This window comes from Oncorhynchus nerka, linkage group LG2, assembly GCF_034236695.1.
Source record: "Oncorhynchus nerka isolate Pitt River linkage group LG2, Oner_Uvic_2.0, whole genome shotgun sequence".
In the NCBI taxonomy this organism is placed as follows: domain Eukaryota; kingdom Metazoa; phylum Chordata; class Actinopteri; order Salmoniformes; family Salmonidae; genus Oncorhynchus; species Oncorhynchus nerka.
This window is the reverse complement of record NC_088397.1, coordinates 7307428-7331766: the sequence shown is the minus strand read 5'-3', so window position 1 is coordinate 7331766 and position 24339 is coordinate 7307428. Positions and strand designations below refer to the sequence as shown.

Sequence of the window (24339 nt, the reverse complement as noted above, 5' to 3'; positions counted from 1 at the left end):
ACACTGCTATACTATAGTGTGAGGGATGTTACCTGGGCCATGCCTCTAGTCTGTAGTCCTGAGAGGTACAGACACGCTGCTATACTATAGTGTAGGGATGTTACCTGACTGGCCTCCTCTAGTCTGTAATACCAGAGGTGCACACACTGCTATACTATAGTGTGCAGGATGTTACCCGGACGGCTCTCTAGTCTGTAGTCCTGAGAGGTACAGACACACTGCTATACTATATGGTGTAGGGATGTTACCCGGACGACTCCTCCTAGTCTGTAGTCCTGAGAGGTACAGACACACTGCTATACTATAGTGTAGGGATGTTACCTGACGGCCTCCTCTAGTCTGTAGTCCTGAGAGGTACTAGCAGACACACTGCTGTGCTATAGTGTAGGGATGTTACCTGGACGTGCCTCCTCTAGTCTGTAGTCCTGAGAGGTACAGACACACAGACACACACTGCACTATAGTGTAGGGATGTTACCTGGACGGCCTCGCTTGAGTCTGTAGTCCTGAGAGGTACAGACACACTGCTATACTATAGTGTAGGATGTTACCTGGACGGCTCCTCCTTGAGTCTCTAGTCCTGAGAGGTACAGCCACACTGCTATACGTAGTGTAGGGATGTTACCTGGACGGCCTCCTCCTAGTCTGTAGTGCTGAGAGGTACAGACACACTGCTATACCATAGTGTAGGGATGTTACCTGGACGGCCTCCCAGTCTGTAGTCGCTGAGGGAGGTTCCACAGACACACTGCTATACCATAGTGTAGGGATGTTACCTGACGGGCGCTCCTCTAGTCTGTAGTCCTGGAGAGCTACAGACACAGACACACTGCTATACTATAGTGTAGGGATGTTACCTGACGGCCTCTCCTAGTCTGTAGTCCTGAGAGGTACAGGCACACAGACACACGCTCCTATCACTAGAGTGTAGACCATGTTACCTGAATGACGCTCCTCTAGTCTGTAGTCCTGAGAGGTACAGACACACTGCCATACTACTATAGTGTAGGGATGTTACCTGGACGCCTCCTCAGTCTGTAGTCCTGAGAGGTACAGACACAGACTGCTATACTATAGTGTAGGGATGTTACCTGGACGGCCTCCTCTAGTCTGTAGTCCTGAGAGGTACAGACACACGACACACTGCTATACTATAGTGTAGGGATGTTACCTGGACGGCCTCCCTCTAGTCTGTAGTCCTGAGAGGTACAGACACACTGCTATACTATAGTGTAGGGATGTTACCTGGACGGCCTCCTCAGTCTGTAGTCCTGAGAGGTGCATGACACACTGCTATACTATAGTGTAGGGATGTTACCTGGACGGCCTCCTCTAGTCTGTAGTCCTGAGAGGTACAGACACAGACACACTGCTATACTATAGTGTAGGGATGTTACCTGGACGGCCTCCTCTAGTCTGTAGTCCTGAGAGGTACAGACACACTGCTATACTATAGTGTAGGGATGTTACCTGGACGGCCTCCTCTAGTCTGTAGTCCTGAGAGGTACAGACACACTGACTACTACTAGCTAGTGTAGGGATGTTACACTGACGGCCTCCTCTAGTCTGTAGTCCTGAGAGGTACAGACACACTGCTATACTATAGTGTAGGGATGTTACCTGGACGGCCTCCTCTAGTCTGTAGTCCTGAGAGGTACAGACACACAGACATGCTATATACTATAGTGTAGGGATGTTACCTGAGCGGCCTCCTCTAGTCTGTAGTCCTGAGAGGTACAGACACACTGCTATACTATAGTGTAGGGATGTTACCTGACGGCCTCCTCTAGTCTGTAGTCCTGAGAGGTACAGACACTGCTATACTATAGTGTAGGGATGTTACCTGACGTGCCTCCCTCTAGTCCGTAGTCCTGAGAGGTACAGACACACTGCTATACTATAGTGTAAGGATGTTACCTGACGGCCTCCTCTAGTCTGTAGTCCTGAGAGGTACAGACACTGCTATACTATGTAGGGATGTTACCTGGACGGCCTCCTAGTCTGTAGTCCTGAGAGGTACAGACACACTGCTATACTATAGTGTAGGGATGTTACCTGGACGGCCTCCTAGTCTGTAGTCCTGAGAGGTACAGACACACTGCTATACTATAGTGTAGGGGATGTTACCTGGACGGGCCTCCTAGTCTGTAGTCCTGAGAGGTACAGACACACTGCTATACTATAGTGTAGGGATGTTACCTGGACGGCCTCCCTCTAGTCTGTAGTCCTGAGAGGTACAGACAGACACACTGCTATACTATAGTGTAGGGATGTTACCTGGACGGCCTCCTCTAGTCTGTAATCCTGAGAGGTACAGACACACTGCTATACTATAGTGTAGGGATGTTACCTGGACGGCCTCCTCTAGTCTGTAGTCCTGAGAGGTACAGACACAAGGCTATACTATAGTGTAGGGATGTTAACCGGACGCCTCCTCTAGTCTGTAGTCCTGAGAGGTACAGACACACTGCTATACTATAGTGTAGGGATGTTACCCGGACGGCCTCCTCTAGTCTGTAGTCCTGAGAGGTACAGACACACTGCTATACTATAGTGTAGGGATGTTACCTGGACGGGGCCTCCTCTAGTCTGTAGTCCTGAGAGGTCAGACACTGCTATACTATAGTGTAGGGATGTTACCTGACGGCCTCCCTAGTCTGTAGTCCTGAGAGGTACAGACACACAGACACTGCTATACTATAGTGTAGGGATGTTACCTGGACGGCCTCCTAGTCTGTAGTCCTGAGAGGTACAGACACACTGCTATACTATAGTGTAGGGATGTTACCCGGACGGCCTCCCTTTAGTCTGTAGTCCTGAGAGGTACAGACACACAGACACACTGCTATACTATAGTGTAGGGATGTTACCTGACGGCCTCCTAGTCTGTAGTGCTGAGAGGTACAGACACACTGCTATACTATAGTGTAGGGATGTTACCTGAGTGGCCTCCTCTGGTCTGTAGTGCTGAGAGGTACAGACACACTGCTATACTATAGTGTAGGATGTTACCTGGGGCCTCCTCTAGTCTGTAGTCCTGAGAGGTACAGACACACAGACACACTGCTATACTATAGTGTAGGGATGTTACCTGGACGGCCTCCTCTAGTCTGTAGTCCTGAGAGGTACAGACACACTGCTATACTATAGTGTAGGGATGTTACCTGGACGGCCTCCTCTAGTCTGTAGTCCTGAGAGCTACAGACACAGACACACTGCTATACTATAGTGTAGGGATGTTACCTGGACGGCCTCCTCTAGTCTGTAGTCCTGAGAGGTACAGACACACTGCTATACTATAGTGTAGGGATGTTACCTGGACGGCCTCCTCTAGTCTGTAGTCCTGAGAGGTACAGACACACTGCTATACTATAGTGTAGGGATGTTACCCGGACGGCCTCCTCTAGTCTGTAATCCTGAGAGGTACAGACACACTGCTATACTATAGTGTAGGGATGTTACCTGGACGGCCTCCTCTAGTCTGTAGTCCTGAGAGGTACAGACACACTGCTATACTATAGTGTAGGGATGTTAACCGGACGGCCTCCTCTAGTCTGTAGTCCTGAGAGGTACAGACACACTGCTATACTATAGTGTAGGGATGTTACCCGGACGGCCTCCTCTAGTCTGTAGTCCTGAGAGGACACAGACACACTGCTATACTATAGTGTAGGGATGTTACCTGGACGGCCTCCTCTAGTCTGTAGTCCTGAGAGGTCACAGACACACTGCTATACTATAGTGTAGGGATGTTACCTGGACGGCCTCCTCTAGTCTGTAGTCCTGAGAGGTACAGACACACAGACACACTGCTATACTATAGTGTAGGGATGTTACCTGGACGGCCTCCTCTAGTCTGTAGTCCTGAGAGGTACAGACACACTGCTATACTATAGTGTAGGGATGTTACCCGGACGGCCTCCTTTAGTCTGTAGTCCTGAGAGGTACAGACACACAGACACACTGCTATACTATAGTGTAGGGATGTTACCTGGACGGCCTCCTCTAGTCTGTAGTGCTGAGAGGTACAGACACACTGCTATACTATAGTGTAGGGATGTTACCTGGAGGGCCTCCTCTAGTCTGTAGTGCTGAGAGGTACAGACACACTGCTATACTATAGTGTAGGGATGTTACCTGGACGGCCTCCTCTAGTCTGTAGTCCTGAGAGGTACAGACACACAGACACACTGCTATACTATAGTGTAGGGATGTTACCTGGACGGCCTCCTCTAGTCTGTAGTCCTGAGAGGTACAGACACACTGCTATACTATAGTGTAGGGATGTTACCTGGGCCTCCTCCTCTAGTCTGTAGTCCTGAGAGCTACAGACACACAGACACACTGCTATACTATAGTGTAGGGATGTTACCTGGACGGCCTCCTCTAGTCTGTAGTCCTGAGAGGTACAGACACACTGCTATACTATAGTGTAGGATGTTACCTGGACGGCCTCCTCTAGTCTGTAGTCCTGAGAGGTACAGACACACTGCTATACTATAGTGTAGGGATGTTACCTGGACGGCCTCCTCTAGTCTGTAGTCCTGAGAGGTACAGACACACTGCTATACTATAGTGTAGGGATGTTACCTGGACGGCCTCCTAGTCTGTAGTCCTGAGAGGTACAGACACACTGCTATACTATAGTGTAGGGATGTTACCTGGACGGCCTCCTCTAGTCTGTAGTCCTGAGAGGTACAGACACACTGCTATACTATAGTGTAGGGATGTTACCTGGACGGCCTCTCTAGTCTGTAGTCCTGAGAGGTACAGACACACAGACACACTGCTATACTATAGTGTAGGGATGTTACCTGGACGGCCTCCTCTAGTCTGTAGTCCTGAGAGGTACAGACACACTGCTATACTATAGTGTAGGGATGTTACCTGGACGGCCTCCTCTAGTCTGTAGTCCTGAGAGGTACAGACACACAGACACACTGCTATACTATAGTGTAGGGATGTTACCTGGACGGTCTGTAGTCTCAGACTGCTCTAGTCTGTAGTCCTGAGAGGTACAGACACACTGCTATACTATAGTGTAGGGATGTTACCTGGACGGCCTCCTCTAGTCTGTAGTCCTGAGAGGTACAGACACACAGACACACTGCTATACTATAGTGTAGGGATGTTACCTGGACGGCCTCCTCTAGTCTGTAGTCCTGAGAGGTACAGACACACAGACACACTGCTATACTATAGTGTAGGGATGTTACCTGGACGGCCTCCTCTAGTCTGTAGTCCTGAGAGGTACAGACACACAGACACACTGCTATACTATAGTGTAGGGATGTTACCTGGACGGCCTCCTCTAGTCTGTAGTCCTGAGAGGTACAGACACACAGACACACTGCTATACTATAGTGTAGGGATGTTACCTGGACGGCCTCCTCTAGTCTGTAGTCCTGAGAGGTACAGACACACAGACACTGCTATACTATAGTGTAGGGATGTTACCTGGACGGCCTCCTCTAGTCTGTAGTCCTGAGAGGTACAGACACACTGCTATACTATAGTGTAGGGATGTTACCTGGACGGCCTCCTCTAGTCTGTAGTCCTGAGAGGCCTTGAGGAAGTCAGTGAGCTGCCGGGGAGTGAATCGGCACAGCAAGCCGATGTGGAGCTCATGCAGGTCGGGGCTCAGTCTTAGGAGAGCCTGGGGATGAGGGCCTTCCCTGGAGGTAGCACTGGGAAACAGACGGTTGTGTGTCTCTAATAATATAATAATGTTGTGTTTATTAAACAGACCAGAGAGCACAACAACTAGGATATTGATGTCTTCCGCCCACCCGAATCCACCCACACCACAGAGAAAACTCTGTTCCATTCTTCCGTGCTCCAACACAGTAACCAAGGATCTTACCTCTGGTCCAAAAGACACCTCAGGAACTGGAACACTAGGTGATCATCCTAGAGAGAGAGCGAGAGAGCGAGCGATAGCAGGAGAGAGAATGAGAGAGAGATATAGTGAGAGAGATGTAGATAGCGTGTTAATTTCTGATTGTTTATTTCACTTTTGTTTATTATCTATTTTACTTGCTTTAGCAATGTTAACATGTCAATAAAAGCTCTGAATTGAAATTGACAGAGTAGAGATACACAACTAAGACAAAACAACCAAAGAACATGGGTCACAACTCCTGCAGCTCTGTCGCACGCTGGTTCTGTTCAGAGTCAAGGGCTTCAAGGAGACTCTTATGGCAGGAACATCTACAGCTCATCTCTTGGCAGTAGTACTGTAGACTACTTTATCTCTGACCTCAACCCAGAGTCTCTCAGAGCGTTCACAGTCAGCCCACTGACAACTCTATCAGACCACTTGAACAGAGCAATACTCAATCATGAGGCATCAAAGCCAAAGGAACTGAGTAATATTAAGAAATGCTATAGATAGTAGTTTGGAAATCTACCAAAAAACTATTAGGCAACAACAAATTCAATCCCTCCTAGACAATTTCCTGGGTAAAACGTTCCATTGTAATAGTGAAGGTGTAAACATGGCAGTAGAAAACCTAAACAGTATATTTGCCTCTCAGCTTCCCCATCAAATCTATCAATGTCAAGCAGACAACCGAAGAAAATGAACAACAATGACAAATGGTTTGATGAAGAATGCAAAAACCGAAGAAAGAAATTGAGAAACCTGTCCAACCAAAAACATAGAGACCCAGAAAACCTGAGTCTACGCCTTCACTATGGTGAATCACTAAAACAATACAGAAATACACTACGGAAAAAGAAGGAACAGCACGTCAGAAATCAGCTCAATGCAATTGAAGAATCCATAGAATCTAACCACTTCTGGGAAAACTCAAAACAAACAAACAACACAAAGAGTTCTCTATCCAAAACAGAGATGTTTGGGTAAACCACTTCTTCAATATTTTTGTCTCTATAACAAAGAACAAACAGCAATAACATATACATGATCAAATACAAATCTTAGAATCAACTATTAAAGACTACCAGAACCCACTGGATTCTCCAATTACATTTAATGAACTACAGGACAAAATACAAACCCTCCAACCCAAAAAGGCCTGTGGGGTTGATGGTATCCTAAATGAAATGATAAAATATACAGACCCAAAATTACAATTGGCTATACTTATACTCTTTAACACCATCCTTAGCTCTGGCATCTTCCCCAATATTTGGAACCAAGGACTGATCACCCTGATCCACAGAAGTGGAGAGAAATTTGACCCCAATAACTACCGTGGGATATGCGTCAACAGCAACCTTGGGAAAATCCTCTACATTATCATTAACAGCAGACTCGTACATTTCCTCAGTGAAAACAATGTACTGAGTAAATTTCAAATTGGCTTGTTACCTAATTACCGTACGACAGACCACGTATTCACCCTGCACACCCTAATTGACAAACAAACAAACAAACAAACCAAAACAAAGGCAAAGTCTTCTCATGCTTTGCTGATTTCAAGAGAGATTTCAAGAGAGTCTGCTATACAAATTGATGGGAAATGGTGTTGGGGGTAAAACATACGACATTACAAACAACAAGTGTGCGGTTAAATTTTTTTTTTTTTTAAACACACATTTCTCTCCACAGGGCCGTGGGGTGAGACAGGGATGCAGCTTAAGCCCCACCCCTATCAAAATATATATCAACAAATTGACGAGGGAACTAGAACAGTCTGCAGCACCCGGCCTCACCCTACTAGAATCTGAAGTCAAATGTCTATTGATGATCTGGTGCTTCTGTCACCAATCAAGGAGGGCCTACAGCAGCACCTAGATCTTATGCACAGATTCTGTCAGACCTGGGCCCTGACAGACCTGGGCCCTGACAGACCTGGGCCCTGACAGAACTGGGCCCTGACAGAACTGGGCCCTGACAGAACTGGGCCCTGACAGTAAATCTCAGTAAGACAAAAACAAAGGTGTTCCAAAAAAGGTCCAGTCACCAGGACCACAAATACAAATTCCATCTAGACACCGTTTCCCTAGAGCACACAGGAAACTATACATACCTCGACCTAAACATCAGGACCACAGGTCACTTCCACAAAGCTGTGAACCATCTGAGAGACAAGGCCAGAAGGGTCTTCTAGGTCATCAAAAGGAACAGAACATGTGACATATCAGGATCTTCAGTTATAGAACCCATCGCCCTTCATGGTTGAGAGGTCTGGGGTCCGCTCACCAACCAAGAATTCACAAAAAACAAATTGAGTCTGTATGCAGAATTCTGCAACAATATCCTCTGTGTACAACGTAAAACACCAAATAATGCAGAGCAGAATAAGGCCGATACCAATTAATTATCAAAATCCAGAAAAGAGTCATTCAATTCTACAATCACCTAAAAGGAAGCGATTCCCAAACACATTGGAAAGAATTAACAAAAAAACAGAGCAGAATACCTGATCACTGTGACTGACCCAAAATGAAGGAAATCTTTAACTATGTACAAACTCAGTGAGCATAGCCTTGCTATTGAGAAAGGCCGCCGTAGGCAGACATGGCTCTCAAGAGAAGACAGACTATGTGCTCACTGCCCACAAAATGAGGTGGAAACTGAGCTGCACTTCCTAACCTCCTGCCAAATGTATGACCATATTAGAGACACATATTTCCCTCAGATTACAGACCCACAAAGAATTTCAAAACAAATTCAATTTTGATAAGCTCCCATATCTACTGGGTGAAATACCACAGTGTGACATCACAGCAGCAATATGTGTGACCTGTTGCCACAAGAAAAGGTCAACCAGTGAAGAACAAACACCATTGTAAATACAACCCATATTTATGTTTATTTATTTCTCCTTTGTACTTTTAACTATTTGCACATCGTTACAACACTGTATATAGACATATGACATTTGAAAAGTCTCTATTCCTTTTGTGAGTGTAATGTTTACTGTTAATTCAAATAAAATCACTTTTGTTTATTATCTATTTCACTTGCAATGTAAACATATACTACCATTCAAACGTCTGGGGTCACTGAGAAATGTCCTTGTTTTTGAAAGAAAAGCACATTTTTTGTCCATTAAAATAACATCAAATTGATCAGAAATACAGTGTAGACATTGTTAAAGTTGTAAATGACTAATCCAAGTTTATCATTTTAAAAGACAGAGCAAACGGTCTCTAACCAGAATAGAAAGAGGAGTGGGAGGCCCTGGTGCACAACTGAAGAAGAGGACAAGTACATTAGTGTGTCTAGTTTGAGAAACAGACACCTCTTAAGTCCTCAATGCCAGCTTCATTAAATAGTACTCACTCTCAACATTAACAGTGAAGAGGCGACTCTGGGATGCTGGCCTTCTTGGCAGAGTTCCTCTGTCCAGTGTCTGTGTTCTTGTCCCCATCTTAACCTTTCCTTTTATTGGCCAGTCTGAGATATGTCTTTTTCTTTGAAACTCTGCCTAGAAGGCCAGCATCCCGGAGTCACCTCTTCACTGTTGACGTTGAGACTGGTGTTTTGCGGGTATTGTTTAATGAAGATGCCAGTTGAGGACTTGTGAGGTGTCTGTTTCTACACCTAGACACAAATGTACTTGTCCTCTTGCTCAGTTGTGCACCGGGGCCTCCCACTACTCTTTCTATTCTGGTTACAGCCAGTTTGTGCTGTTCTGTGAAGGGAGTAGTACACAGTGTTGTACGAGATCTTCAGTTTCTTGCCAATTTCTCGCATGGAAGAGCCTTCATTTCTCAGAACAAGAATAGACTGATGAGTTTCAGAAGAAAGTTCTTTGTTTCTGACCATTTTGAGGCTGTAATCAAACCCACAAATGCTGATGCTCCAGATACTCAACTAGTCTAAAGGCCAGTTTTATTCCTTCTTTAAATCAGCACAACTGTTTCCAGCTGTGCTAACATAATTGCAAAAGGGTTTTCTAATGATCGATTAGCATTTTAAAATGATAAACTTGGCTTCGCTAACACAACTTGGCATTGGAACACAGGAGTGATGGTTGCTGATAATGGATATTCTGATTGCTGATATGTAGATATTCCATTTAAAAAATCTGCCATTTCCAGTTACAATAGTCATTTACAACATTAACAATGTCTACACTTCTGATCAATTTGATGTTATTTTAAATCGACCAAAAAATGTGCTTTTCTTTCATAAACAAGGACATTTCTAAGTGACCCCAAACTGTTGAACGGTAGTGTATGTTGCTCATGCCAATAAAGCCATTTGAATTTAAATTGAATTGAGAGAGACAGAGTGAGAGACAGAGTGAGAGACAGAGTGAGAGACAGAGTGAGAGACAGAGTGAGAGACAGAGTGAGAGACAGAGTGAGAGACAGAGTGAGAGACAGAGTGAGAACAAGAGTTCATGCCTGTAAGTCACTTTGGATAAAATGCTAAATGCCATAGATTATTGTGACTCTTATGAAGTGAAATGTTGGCAGCCTTACACCTGTGTGTGCAGTTTGGAGCCCTACATGGTCCATAACAACACCTACATGGTCCATAACAACACCTACATGGTCCATAACAACACCTACATGGTCCATAACAACACCTACATGGTCCATAACAACACCTTTTACACCATTAGATACACCTACACCTGTGTGTGCAGTTTGGAGCCCTACATGGTCCATAGCAACACCTACATGGTCCATAACAACACCTACATGGTCCATAACAACACCTTTTACACCAACCCATTAGATACACCTACACCTGTGTGTGCAGTTTGGAGTCCTACATGGTCCATAACAACACCTTTTACAGCAACCCATTAGATACACCTACACCTGTGTGTGCAGTTTGGAGCCCTACATGGTCAATAACAACACCTACATGGTCCATAACAACACCTACATGGTCCATAACAACACCTACATGGTCCATAACAACACCTACATGGTCCATAACAACACCTACATGGTCCATAACAACACCTTTTACACCATTAGATACACCTACACCTGTGTGTGCAGTTTGAAGCCCTACATGGTCCATAGCAACACCTACATGGTCCATAACAACACCTACATGGTCCATAACAACACCTTTACACCAACCCATTAGATACACCTACACCTGTGTGTGCAGTTTGGAGCCCTACATGGTCCATAACAACACCGACATGGTCCATAACAACACCTACATGGTCCATAACAACACCTACATGGTCCATAACACCACCTACATGGTCCATAACAACACCTCACAAAGGTGTTTCTTTCTTCCATTGTCAGATTTTCCTGGAAACGCCCTTCACTCTATACACAACAGAATCAGAGACATGAAATGAACACACACACAGGCACGCACGCACACACACACACACAGACACAGGCACGCACACACACAGACACAGCAGTGTTCTCTCGGAAAGTAAGCTCTCATTGCTAATCCAGATTTTCAATTAGCACTTATCTCCCGTTCCTACAGCGATAACAGCCAGGCAATTACATGGCTGATTCAGACAGTGGCGGACTCTGTGTGTGTTTGTCGGAAGAGAGAGAGACAGAGATATATAGAGAGAGACAAAGAGAGAGAGAGAGAGAGACAAAGAGAGAGAGACAAAGAGAGAGAGAGAGACAAAGGAGAGAGAGAGACAAAGAGAGAGAGAGATATGTTAACACATGTTTCCCATGCCAATAAAGCCCCTTGAATTGAATTGAGAGAGAGAGAGAAAGAGAGAGAGAAAGAGAGAGAGAAAGAGAGAAAGAGAAAGAGAAGAGAGAAAGAGAGAGAGAGAAAGAGAGAGAGAGAGAGAGAGAGAAAAAGAGAGAGAGAGAGAGAAGATAAAAGAGAGAGATAAAAAGAGAGAGAGAGAGATATGAGAGAGAGAGAAAGAGAGAGATATGGAGAGAGAGAGACAGAGAGGAAGAGAGAGAGAGACCCAACCAAATCATGAGGAAACAAAAAGACTGACCCAAACTTAAAGCGTTGACTATATACAAGCTTAGTGAGCATAGCCTTGCTATTGAGAAAGGCTGCCGTAGGCAGACCTGGCGCTATTGAGAAAGGCTGCCGTAGGCAGACCTGGCTCTCAAGAGAAGACAGGCTACAGTGGTTGAACCACTAAAAGTTGTGTGATTATGCTGAGGGACTTAGAGGTAATGTGTGGTTTAGTACAGTACCCTGCGTCACCACTTCATTTCTCCAGACCACCACAAGGGGGAGTTAAAGCACCGATTATGCTTCTGGGTCCTACTGTGTCTCTAACTGACAATGAATGGGCGACATAAACCTACAAAGAAACTGATAATTGTGTACGACTTCAGTATGACTCACTAAAACTGTTTAGCTCAGACAGTAGTAGTGTAGGAGCCACTCCAGACCGGTCACATTGTACAGTGCCTGAGTGGCACAGCGGTCTGAGACACTGCATAGCAGTGTAAATTGTGTTGCTACAGATGCTGGTTCAATACCCGTGCGGCCTAGACTTTTTCACTCGCTCATTTTACGTTATTTGAAAATGAAGTAATCTCTAAAATATTGTTATTTTTATACAAAGCGCTGATTATTATTATTATTATTAATTTAGAATTATATAAAAGCCCGTTGGATATTCTCTCAGATATACTATGAACCCTGTTATTAGCAGGACAATATATATTGGTCATATTGGTCATGGCTCCCGAGTGGCTCACAATGAGATTACCTTGCAGTTCTCCAGCTGTATCTACTGAAAGCTCACGAGGTTCAAGGCAGAGGGCAGGGGGCACGGGATGGGCTGCAGAGCCGCGCACAGAAGACTGACCTAGCCCATGGGGAAGGGGGGAGGACCCCCCCCCCCCCCCCCCCCCCCCCCCCCCGCTACACTGGCAACACGAAGGGCATTGCACTAATAATGGTGCTGACGAGGGAAAGGTTCCCACTGTTCTGTTCTTAGCGCAAGTCTGCACCTTCAAACTAAAACAGAACTAATAATGGCATCTTTATGCTTTCATTAATAAAATTATAAAAATACTGTTTCAAAATGCCAATGTTTATTTAGTTATGGATCCATAACGAATCACTACGGGAATAAATATCACTGAATTACAGAAATATCCTCCATTCCTCTAAATGCAATTATTGTCGGAAAGTCACGTCATATTTTAGGCGACATGAGTCTCACTAGTGTTGAGTAATGTGCCGTGTCGGTCTTATTTATTTAAAGAGCATATTGAGGTTAGAAACAATAGGATTTGAAGCAACTACAACCATTTCAGCTGTTTAGAGCTGCTCTGAGACAAGCATGGGGACTGGTCCTGATAAATCTATCAGATCTATATTTTGACTGAATCTCCATTTGAGTATTGGTTAGACTACAACTATACAGTTAGAGTGTAGAAATGTTATGCTCTTAGTGTAAGTCTAACTTACAAGGACATCCTACTCCTTCCTCCCCGTCGGGGAATTGAACCCCGGTGGTCCGCACGACACAGGGATTCTCTAGTTAAATAGCCCAGTACTGTACTCACGACCATCACGTTGTACAGCGTCATATTTTCCGTTCCATCCTAACATAAACCCTGAGGGTTTTTAGTTGTTTTCCTTGGAATAGAAACACCATAATATTAATCTAATTAATTAAGCAACATTTCTTTAAAATCAGTCCCATATACTATGTTCTTACAAAAAAAGCTTTTCATTTCTCGAGTACAGCCACTATTGAAGGCTATCAAATGTTTCTCAAACATGCCCTCCTGTGGTCAAACTATCACTAACTAGCATTAATAGTAACATCATGCAAGCCTCAGTACGCTGGAACTTTTAAAGGACGAACCACTGCAGGTGCAACACTGCCCACAACATGAGGTGGAAACTGAGCTGCACTTCCTAACCTCCGCCAAATCTATGACCATATTAGAGACACATATTTCGCTCAGATTACACAGATCCACAAAGAATTAGAAAACAAATCCAACTCCCATATCTACTGGGTGAAATACCACAGTGTGACATCACAGCAGCAAGATTTGTGACCTGTTGACACAAGAAAAGGGCAACCAGTGAAGAACAAACTAGAGGGCCGTGTCGGCTGACCTGTAGTCTGGTGATGATGGGTCGTACTTCCTCAGGGAAATGCATGGCCACCAGGTCAGCTGACTTGGCAGGGTCAAGGGTCACCAGCTCCGCAATGTGCAGCAGGGCCTTCTCCCAGACACAGTGTTTCTCCTCTGAGCTGTAGCCAGGCATGGACAGCAGGTTGTGGATGTAGTTAAAGATCTCTTCCTGTTGACATGTCAATAAGACCCGTGTGAACTTCATCCATACAAGGGTCAGAACCTACTGTCTACTGGGTGGTACGCTGCACACTACCTTTCTCAGAGGGTCTCTGAGGTAGCAGTCCAGAATCTTATCATACAGATGCTTCTGCTCATACAGAAACTCACAGATCTGGTAGCTGAGAGGAGGACAGAGGGGGAGGGAGAGAGGAGGAGGGGGAGAGAGAGGGGAAGGGAGAGGAGGAGGGAGAGAGGGGGAGGGAGAGAGGGGAGAGAGAGAGAGGGGGAGAGAGGGGGAGGGAGAGAGGGGGAGAGAGAGAGAGGGGGAGGGAGAGGGGGAGGGAGAGAGGGGAGGGAGAGAGGGGGAGGAGTTAATAGTGGTTGAATATAGTATATATAATATACAAGTGTATTCATAGAGACAGAGAGAGAGAGAGACAGAGAGAGAGAGAGACAGAGAGAGAGAGAGACAGAGAGAGAGAGACAGAGAGAGAGAGAGACAGAGAGAGAGAGAGAGAGAGAGACAGAGAGAGAGAGAGAGACAGAGAGAGAGAGAGAGACAGAGAGAGAGAGGATAATAGAGGATAACTCACAACTCTGCCTTCTCAGCCAGTCCCAGTAGTCGTCCCTCATCAAACTGGACCACACCTCCCACCTGCAGCAGCTCCAACAGCACCTGGGAACCAATCACAGCCTCTACTGGATCACATGACCTGACCAATCCACAGGCTACGCTTAGAAAAAGAGCCCTAAGGGCAAATCTGAAATGGCACCCTATTCCGTAAATAGTGCACGACTTTAGTCCTGAGCCTTATAGTGACAGAGTGGTCTACCTGTTGTCTCTCTGTGTGTCTGGAGTCGTCGTCTGGACTACACAGGAACTCCAGAACCTGTGGAACAACGGAACCACAACAGAAAACATAGCTCCAGGTTCTCCTACTGCCCAGTTTCAATAGAACACCACACAGCTCCAGGTTCTCCTACTGCCCAGTTTCAATAGAACACAACACTGCTCCAGGTTCTCCTACTGCCCAGTTTCAATAGAACACAAAACCACTCCAGGTTCTCCTACTGCCCAGTTTCAATAGAACACCACTACTCCAGGTTCTCCTACTGCCCAGTTTCAATAGAACACCACTACTCCAGGTTCTCCTACTGCCCAATTTCAATAGAACACAACACCACTCCAGGTTCTCCTACTGCCAGTTTCAATAGAACACCACTACTCCAGGTTCTCCTACTGCCCAGTTTCAATAGAACAACACCACTCTAGGTTCTCCTACTGCCCAGTTTCAATAGAACACAACACCGCTCCAGGTTCTCCTACTGCCCAGTTTCAATAGAACACAACATCACTCCAGGTTCTCCTACTGCCCAGTTTCAATAGAACACAACACCGCTCCAGGTTCTCCTACTGCCCAGTTTCAATAGAACACAACACCACTCCAGGTTCTCCTACTGCCAAGTTTCAATAGAACACAACACCGCTCCAGGTTCTCCTACTGCCAGTTTCAATAGAACACCACTACTCCAGGTTCTCCTACTGCCCAGTTTCAATAGAACAACACCACTCCAGGTTCTCCTGCTGCCCAGTTTCAATAGAACAACACCGCTCCAGGTTCTCCTACTGCCCAGTTTCAATAGAACACAACACCGCTCCAGGTTCTCCTACTGCCCAGTTTCAATAGAACACTGCCCAGTTTCAATAGAACAACACCACTCCAGGTTCTCCTACTGCCCAGTTTCAATAGAACACAACACCACTCCAGGTTCTCCTACTGCCCAGTTTCAATAGAACACAAACCCCACAATCCAGGTTCTCCTACTGCCCAGTTTCAATAGAACACAACACCACTCCAGGTTCTCCTACTGCCCAGTTTCAATAGAACACAACACCACTCCAGGTTCTCCTACTGCCCAGTTTCAATAGAACACAACACCCAGCTCCAGGTTCTCCTACTGCCCAGTTTCAATAGAACACCACCACTCCAGGTTCTCCTACTGCCCAGTTTCAATAGAACACAACACCACTCCAGGTTCTCCTACTGCCCAGTTTCAATAGAACAACACCGCTCCAGGTTCTCCTACTGCCCAGTTTCAATAGAACACCACCCGGCTCCAGGTTCTCCTTTCACTGCCCAGTTTCAATTTCAGAACACAACACCGCTCCAGGTTCTCCTACTGCCCAGTTTCAATAGAACACAACACCGCTCCAGGTTCTCTACTGCCCAGTTTCAATAGAACACAACACCACTCCAGGTTCTCCTACTGCCCAGTTTCAATAGAACACAACACCGCTCCAGGTTCTCCTACTGCCCAGTTTCAATAGAACACAACACCACTCCAGGTTCTCCTTTCACTGGTTCCCAGTTTCAATAGAACACACACCACTCCAGGTTCTCCTACTGCCCAGTTTCAATAGAACACAACACCACTCCAGGTTCTCCTACTGCCCAGTTTCAATAGAACACAACACCGCTCCAGGTTCTCCTACTGCCCAGTTTCAATAGAACAACACCTCTCAGGTTCTCCTACTGCCCAGTTTCAATAGAACACACCGCTCCAGGTTCTCCTACTGCCCAGTTTCAATAGAACACAACACCGCTCCAGGTTCTCCTACTGCCCAGTTTCAATAGAACACAACACGGTTCTCCAGGTTCTCCTACTGCCCAGTTTCAAACAACACGGCTCCAGGTTCTCCTACTGAACACAACACCGCTCCAGGTTCTCCTACTGCCCAGTTTCAATAGAAGGCACCACACGGCTCCAGGTTCTCCTACTGCCCAGTTTCAATAGAACACAACACCGCTCCAGGTTCTCCTACTGCCCAGTTTCAATAGAACACAAAACCACTCCAGGTTCTCCTACTGCCCAGTTTCAATAGAACACAACACCACTCCAGGATCTCCTACTGCCCAGTTTCAATAGAACACAACACCACTCCAGGTTTTCCTACTGCCCAGTTTCAATAGAACATAACACCACTCCAGGTTCTCCTACTGCCCAGTTTCAATAGAACACAACACCACTCCAGGTTCTCCTACTGCCCAGTTTCAATAGAACACAACACCACTCCAGGTTCTCCTACTGCCCAGTTTCAATAGAACACAACACCACTCCAGGTTCTCCTACTGCCCAGTTTCAATAGAACACCACCACTCCAGGTTCTCCTACTGCCCAGTTTCAATAGAACACAACACCGCTCCAGGTTCTCCTACTGCCCAGTTTCAATAGAACACAACACCGCTCCAGGTTCTCCTACTGCCCAGTTTCAATAGAACACAACACCACTCCAGGTTCTCCTACTGCCCAGTTTCAATAGAACACAACACGGCTCTAAGTTCTCCTACTGCCCAGTTTCAATAGAACACAACACGGCTCCAGGTTCTCCTACTGCCCAGTTTCAATAGAACACCACACGGCTCCAGGTTCTCCTACTGCCCAGTTTCAATAGAACACAACACCGCTCCAGGTTCTCCTACTGTCCAGTTTCAATAGAACACAACACCGCTCCAGGTTCTCCTACTGCCCAGTTTCAATAGAACACAAAACCACTCCAGGTTCTCCTACTGCCCAGTTTCAATAGAACACAACACCACTCCAGGATCTCCTACTGCCCAGTTTCAATAGAACACAACACCACTCCAGGTTCTCCTACTGCCAGTTTCAATAGAACACCACTACTCCAGGTTCTCCTACTGCCCAGTTTCAATAGAACACCACTACTCCAGGTTCTCCTACTGCCCAGTTTCAATAGAACAACACGGCTCCAGGTTCTCCTACTGCTCAGTTTCAATAGAACACAACACCGCTCCAGGTTCTCCTACTGCCAGTTTCAATAGAACAACACGGCTCCAGTTTCTCCTACTGCCCAGTTTCAATAGAACACAACACCACTCCAGGTTCTCCTACTGCCCAGTTTCAATAGAACACCACACGGCTCCAGGTTCTCCTACTGCCCAGTTTCAATAGAACACAAAACCACTCCAGGTTCTCCTACTGCCCAGTTTCAATAGAACACAACACCACTCCAGGTTTTCCTACTGCCCAGTTTCAATAGAACACAACACCACTCCAGGTTCTCCTACTGCCCAGTTTCAATAGAACACAACACCACTCCAGGTTCTCCTACTGCCCAGTTTCAATAGAACACAACACCACTCCAGGTTCTCCTACTGCCCAGTTTCAATAGAACACAACACCACTCCAGGTTCTCCTACTGCCCAGTTTCAATAGAACACAACACCACTCCAGGTTCTCCTACTGCCCAGTTTCAATTGAACACAACACCACTCCAGGTTCTCCTACTGCCCAGTTTCAATAGAACACAAAACCACTCCAGGTTCTCCTACTGCCCAGTTTCAATAGAACACAACACCGGTTCTCCAGGTTCTCCTACTGCCCAGTTTCAATAGAACACAACACCACTCCAGGTTCTCCTACTGCCCAGTTTCAATAGAACACCACCACTCCAGGTTCTCCTACTGCCCAGTTTCAATAGAACACAACACCGCTCCAGGTTCTCCTACTGCCCAGTTTCAATAGAACACAACACCCAGGTTCTCCAGGTTCTCCAGGTTCTCCTACTGCCCAGTTTCAATAGAACACAACACCGGTTCTCCAGGTTCTCCCAGGTTCTCCTACTGCCCAGTTTCAATAGAACACAACACGGCTCCAGGTTCTCCTACTGCCCAGTTTCAATAGAACACAACACCACTCCAGGTTCTCCTACTGCCCAGTTTCAATAGAACACAACACCGCTCCAGGTTCTCCTACTGCCCAGTTTCAATAGAACACAACACGGCTCCAGGTTCTCCTACTGCCCAGTTTCAATAGAACACAACACCGCTCCAGGTTCTCCTACTGCCCAGTTTCAATAGAACACAACACGGCTCCAGGTTTCAATCTCCTCCTACTGCCCAGTTTCAATAGAACACAACACCGCTCCAGGTTCTCCTACTGTCCAGTTTCAATAGAACACAACACCGCTCCAGGTTCTCCTACTGCCCAGTTTCAATAGAACACAAAACCACTCCAGGTTCTCCTACTGCCCAGTTTCAATAGAACACAACACCACTCCAGGATCTCCTACTGCCCAGTTTCAATAGAACACAACACCACTCCAGGTTCTCCTACTGCCAGTTTCAATAGAACACAACACCACTCCAGGTTCTCCTACTGCCCAGTTTCAATAGAACACCACTACTCCAGGTTCTCCTACTGCCCAGTTTCAATAGAACACAACACCGCTCCAGGTTCTCCTACTGCCCAGTTTCAATAGAACACAACACCACTCCAGGTTCTCCTACTGCCCAGTTTCAATAGAACACAACACCACTCCAGGTTCTCCTACTGCCCAGTTTCAATAGAAAACACAACACCGCTCCAGGTTCTCCTACTGCCCAGTTTCAATAGAACACAACACCGCTCCAGGTTCTCCTACTGCCCAGTTTCAATAGAACACAACACCGCTCCAGGTTCTCCTACTGCCAGTTTCAATAGAACACCACTACTCCAGGTTCTCCTACTGCCCAGTTTCAATAGAACAACACCACTCCAGGTTCTCCTACTGCCCAGTTTCAATAGAACTCAACACCGCTCCAGGTTCTCCTACTGCCCAGTTTCAATAGAACAACACCGCTCCAGGTTCTACTACTGCCCAGTTTCAATAGAACACCACACGGCTCCAGGTTCTCCTACTGCCCAGTTTCAATAGAACACAACACCGCTCCAGGTTCTCCTACTGCCCAGTTTCAATAGAACAACACGGCTCCAGGTTCTCCTACTGCTCAGTTTCAATAGAACACAACACCGCTCCAGGTTCTCCTACTGCCAGTTTCAATAGAACAACACGGCTCCAGGTTCTCCTACTGCTCAGTTTCAATAGAACACAACACCACTCCAGGTTCTCCTACTGCCAGTTTCAATAGAACAACACGGCTCCAGGTTCTCCTACTGCTCAGTTTCAATAGAACACAACACCACTCCAGGTTCTCCTACTGCCCAGTTTCAATAGAACACGGCTCCAGTCAGTTAGTCACACTACAGGAAGGCTTTATACTGAGAATATTGAATGACTAAGTACATAAACACATCTATTCTCTTCCTGTGTGAAGCAGCTGTTTAGAGCCAGGTGTTAAGTAGCACCTCCTCGCTTGAGGCCCAATGAACAATCACAGAGTAGAATCCTGTAGCTGGGTGGTGACGAAGGGATAGGTCCCTTAACACAGAACATAACACATCCATCTATCCCTTTAACACAGAACACATCTATCCCTTTAACACAGAACATAACACATCTATCCCTTTAACACAGAACATAACACATCTATCCCTTTAACACAGAACACATCTATCCCTTTAACATAGAACACATCTATCCCTTTAACACAGAACATAACACATCTATCCCTTTAACACAGAACACATCTATCCCTTTAACACAGAACATAACACAGAACATAACATCTATCCCTTTAACACAGAACACATCTATCCCTTTAACATAGAACACATCTATCCCTTTAACACAGAACACATCTATCCCTTTAACACAGAACACATCTATCCCTTTAACACAGAACACATCTATCCCTTTAACACAGAACATAACACATCTATCCCTTTAACACAGAACATAACACATCTATCCCTTTAACATAGAACATAACACATCTATCCCTTTAACACAGAACACATCTATCCCTTTAACACAGAACATAACACATCTATCCCTTTAACATAGAACACATCTATCCCTTTAACACAGAACATAACACATCTATCCCTTTAACATAGAACACATCTATCCCTTTAACACAGAACATAACACATCTATCCCTTTAACATAGAACACATCTATCCCTTTAACACAGAACACATCTATCCCTTTAACATAGAACATAACACATCTATCCCTTTAACACAGAACACATCTATCCCTTTAACACAGAACATAACACATCTATCCCTTTAACATAGAACATAACACATCTATCCCTTTAACACAGAACACATCTATCCCTTTAACACAGAACATAACACATCTATCCCTTTAACATAGAACATAACACATCTATCCCTTTAACACAGAACACATCTATCCCTTTAACACAGAACATAACACATCTATCCCTTTAACACAGAACACATCTATCCCTTTAACATAGAACACATCTATCCCTTTAACACAGAACATAACACATCTATCCCTTTAACACAGAACACATCTATCCCTTTAACACAGAACACATCTATCCCTTTAACATAGAACACATCTATCCCTTTAACATAGAACACATCTATCCCTTTAACACAGAACATAACACATCTATCCCTTTAACATAGAACACATCTATCCCTTTAACATAGAACATAACACATCTATCCCTTTAACACAGAACACATCTATCCCTTTAACACAGAACATAACACATCTATCCCTTTAACATAGAACACATCTATCCCTTTAACACAGAACATAACACATCTATCCCTTTAACATAGAACAGAACACATCTATCCCTTTAACACAGAACATAACACATATATCCCTTTAACATAGAACACATCTATCCCTTTAACACAGAACATAACACATCTATCCCTTTAACATAGAACATAACACATATATCCCTTTAACATAGAACACATCTATCCCTTTAACACAGAACATAACACATCTATCCCTTTAACACAGAACATAACACATCTATCCCTTTAACATAGAACACATCTATCCCTTTAACATAGAACACATCTATCCCTTTAACATAGAACACATTTAACACAGAACATAACACATCTATCCCTTTAACACAGAACATAACACATCTATCCCTTTAACACAGAACACATCTATCCCTTTAACATAGAACACATCTATCCCTTTAACATAGAACACATCTATCCCTTTAACACAGAACACATCTATCCCTTTAACACAGAACATAACACATCTATCCCTTTAACATAGAACACATCTATCCCTTTAACATAGAACACATCTATCCCTTTAACACAGAACACATCTATCCTATCCCCCTTTAACACAGAACACATCTATCCCTTTAACATAGAACACATCTATCCCTTTAACACAGAACATAAACACATCTATCCCTTTAAACACAGAACATAACACATCTATCCCTTTAACACAGAACATAACACATCTATCCCTTTAACACAGAACATAACACATCTATCCCTTTAACATAGAACACATCTATCCCTTTAACCCTTTAACATAGAACACATCTATCCCTTTAACACAGAACATAACACATCTATCCCTTTAACACAGAACATAACACATCTATCCCTTTAACATAGAACTTTAACACAGAACACATCTATCCCTTTAACATAGAACACATCTATCCCTTTAACATAGAACACATCTATCCCTTTAACACAGAACACATCTATCCCTTTAACACAGAACATAACACATCTATCCCTTTAACATAGAACACATCTATCCCTTTAACATAGAACACATCTATCCCTTTAACACAGAACACATATATCCCTTTAACACAGAACATAACACATCTATCCCTTTAACATAGAACACATCTATCCCTTTAACACAGAACACATCTATCCCTTTAACACAGAACATAACACATCTATCCCTTTAACATAGAACACATCTATCCCTTTAACATAGAACACATCTATCCCTTTAACACAGAACATAACACATCTATCCCTTTAACATAGAACACATCTATCCCTTTAACACAGAACATAACACATCTATCCCTTTAACACAGAACACATCTATCCCTTTAACACAGAACACATCTATCCCTTTAACATAGAACACATCTATCCCTTTAACATAGAACACATCTATCCCTTTAACACAGAACATAACACATCTATCCCTTTAACACAGAACATAACACATCTATCCCTTTAACACAGAACACATCTATCCCTTTAACACAGAACATAACACATCTATCCCTTTAACACAGAACACATCTATCCCTTTAACATAGAACACATCTATCCCTTTAACATAGAACATAACACATCTATCCCTTTAACATAGAACACATCTATCCCTTTAACACATAACACATCTATCCCTTTAACACAGAACACATCTATCCCTTTAACACAGAACACATCTATCCCTTTAACACAGAACACATCTATCCCTTTAACACAGAACACATCTATCCCTTTAACATAGAACACATCTATCCCTTTAACATAGAACATATCTATCCCTTTAACACAGAACATAACACATCTTATTATGAAAAACAACGGTTGTGTCTTCGTTGCACTGCGTCTCTCACATTATTACTGAATCATATTTATGCAGGTTGCTAAGATTTTTAGTAACAGGCGATGTGAGAAACTCTATGTGGAATGGCTCCCCAGGGACCTGTCTGAGAGACTTCCTGCTCTAAGTGGTCACCTGATCGAAGAGCTTCCTGTTGACGAAGAGTGTGTTGTCAGGTTTGGCCAGTTGGCGGGCCAGGAAGGTAAACAGACAGCCCACCTGAGAGGGAGTGAAGTCACTGTTCTCCACCATCACCTGGAAACAGACAGACAGGAACAGTTAGAGATGGGAGGAGAAAGACAGACAGAGGTCAGAACAGAACAGTTAGAGATGGGAGGAGAAAGGGAGACAGAGGTCAGAACAGTTAGAGATGGGAGGAGAAAGGGAGACAGAGGTCAGAACAGAACAGTTAGAGATGGGAGGAGAAAGGGAGACAGAGGTCAGAACAGAACAGTTAGAGATGGGAGGAGAAAGGGAGAGACAGAACAGGTCAGAACAGAACAGTTAGAGATGGGAGTTAGAGATGGGAGGAGAAAGGAAGAGGTCAGAACAGAACAGTTAGAGATGGGAGGAGAAAGGGAGACAGAACAGAACAGTTAGAGATGGGAGGAGAAAGGGAGACAGAGGTCAGAACAGAACAGTTAGAGATGGGAGGAGAAAGGGAGACAGAGGTCAGAACAGAACAGTTAGAGATGGGAGGAGAAAGGGAGACAGAGATCAGAACAGTTAGAGATGGGAGGAGAAAGGGAGACAGAGATCAGAACAGTTAGAGATGGGAGGAGAAAGGGAGACAGAGATCAGAACAGTTAGAGATGGGAGGAGAAAGGGAGACAGAGGTCAGAACAGAACAGTTAGAGATGGGAGGAGAAAGA

The 24339-nt window shown here is 44.7% G+C and overlaps 1 protein-coding gene across 1 annotated transcript in view; it reads right to left on the bottom strand.

Moving 5' to 3' along the window:
* vps8 (VPS8 subunit of CORVET complex) overlaps window positions 1-24339 on the bottom strand; it is an 87190-nt gene that overhangs the window by 4533 nt on the left and 58318 nt on the right. Inside the window, exons 27-33 of the mRNA XM_065020548.1 lie at window positions 23603-23722; window positions 14997-15053; window positions 14757-14839; window positions 14258-14342; window positions 13982-14170; window positions 5864-5910; window positions 5451-5687 (exon numbers count right to left, since the gene is read on the bottom strand). Of these exons, the coding sequence (XP_064876620.1) occupies window positions 5451-5687; window positions 5864-5910; window positions 13982-14170; window positions 14258-14342; window positions 14757-14839; window positions 14997-15053; window positions 23603-23722 (818 nt within the window). The remainder of the gene's footprint in view (window positions 1-5450; window positions 5688-5863; window positions 5911-13981; window positions 14171-14257; window positions 14343-14756; window positions 14840-14996; window positions 15054-23602; window positions 23723-24339) is intronic.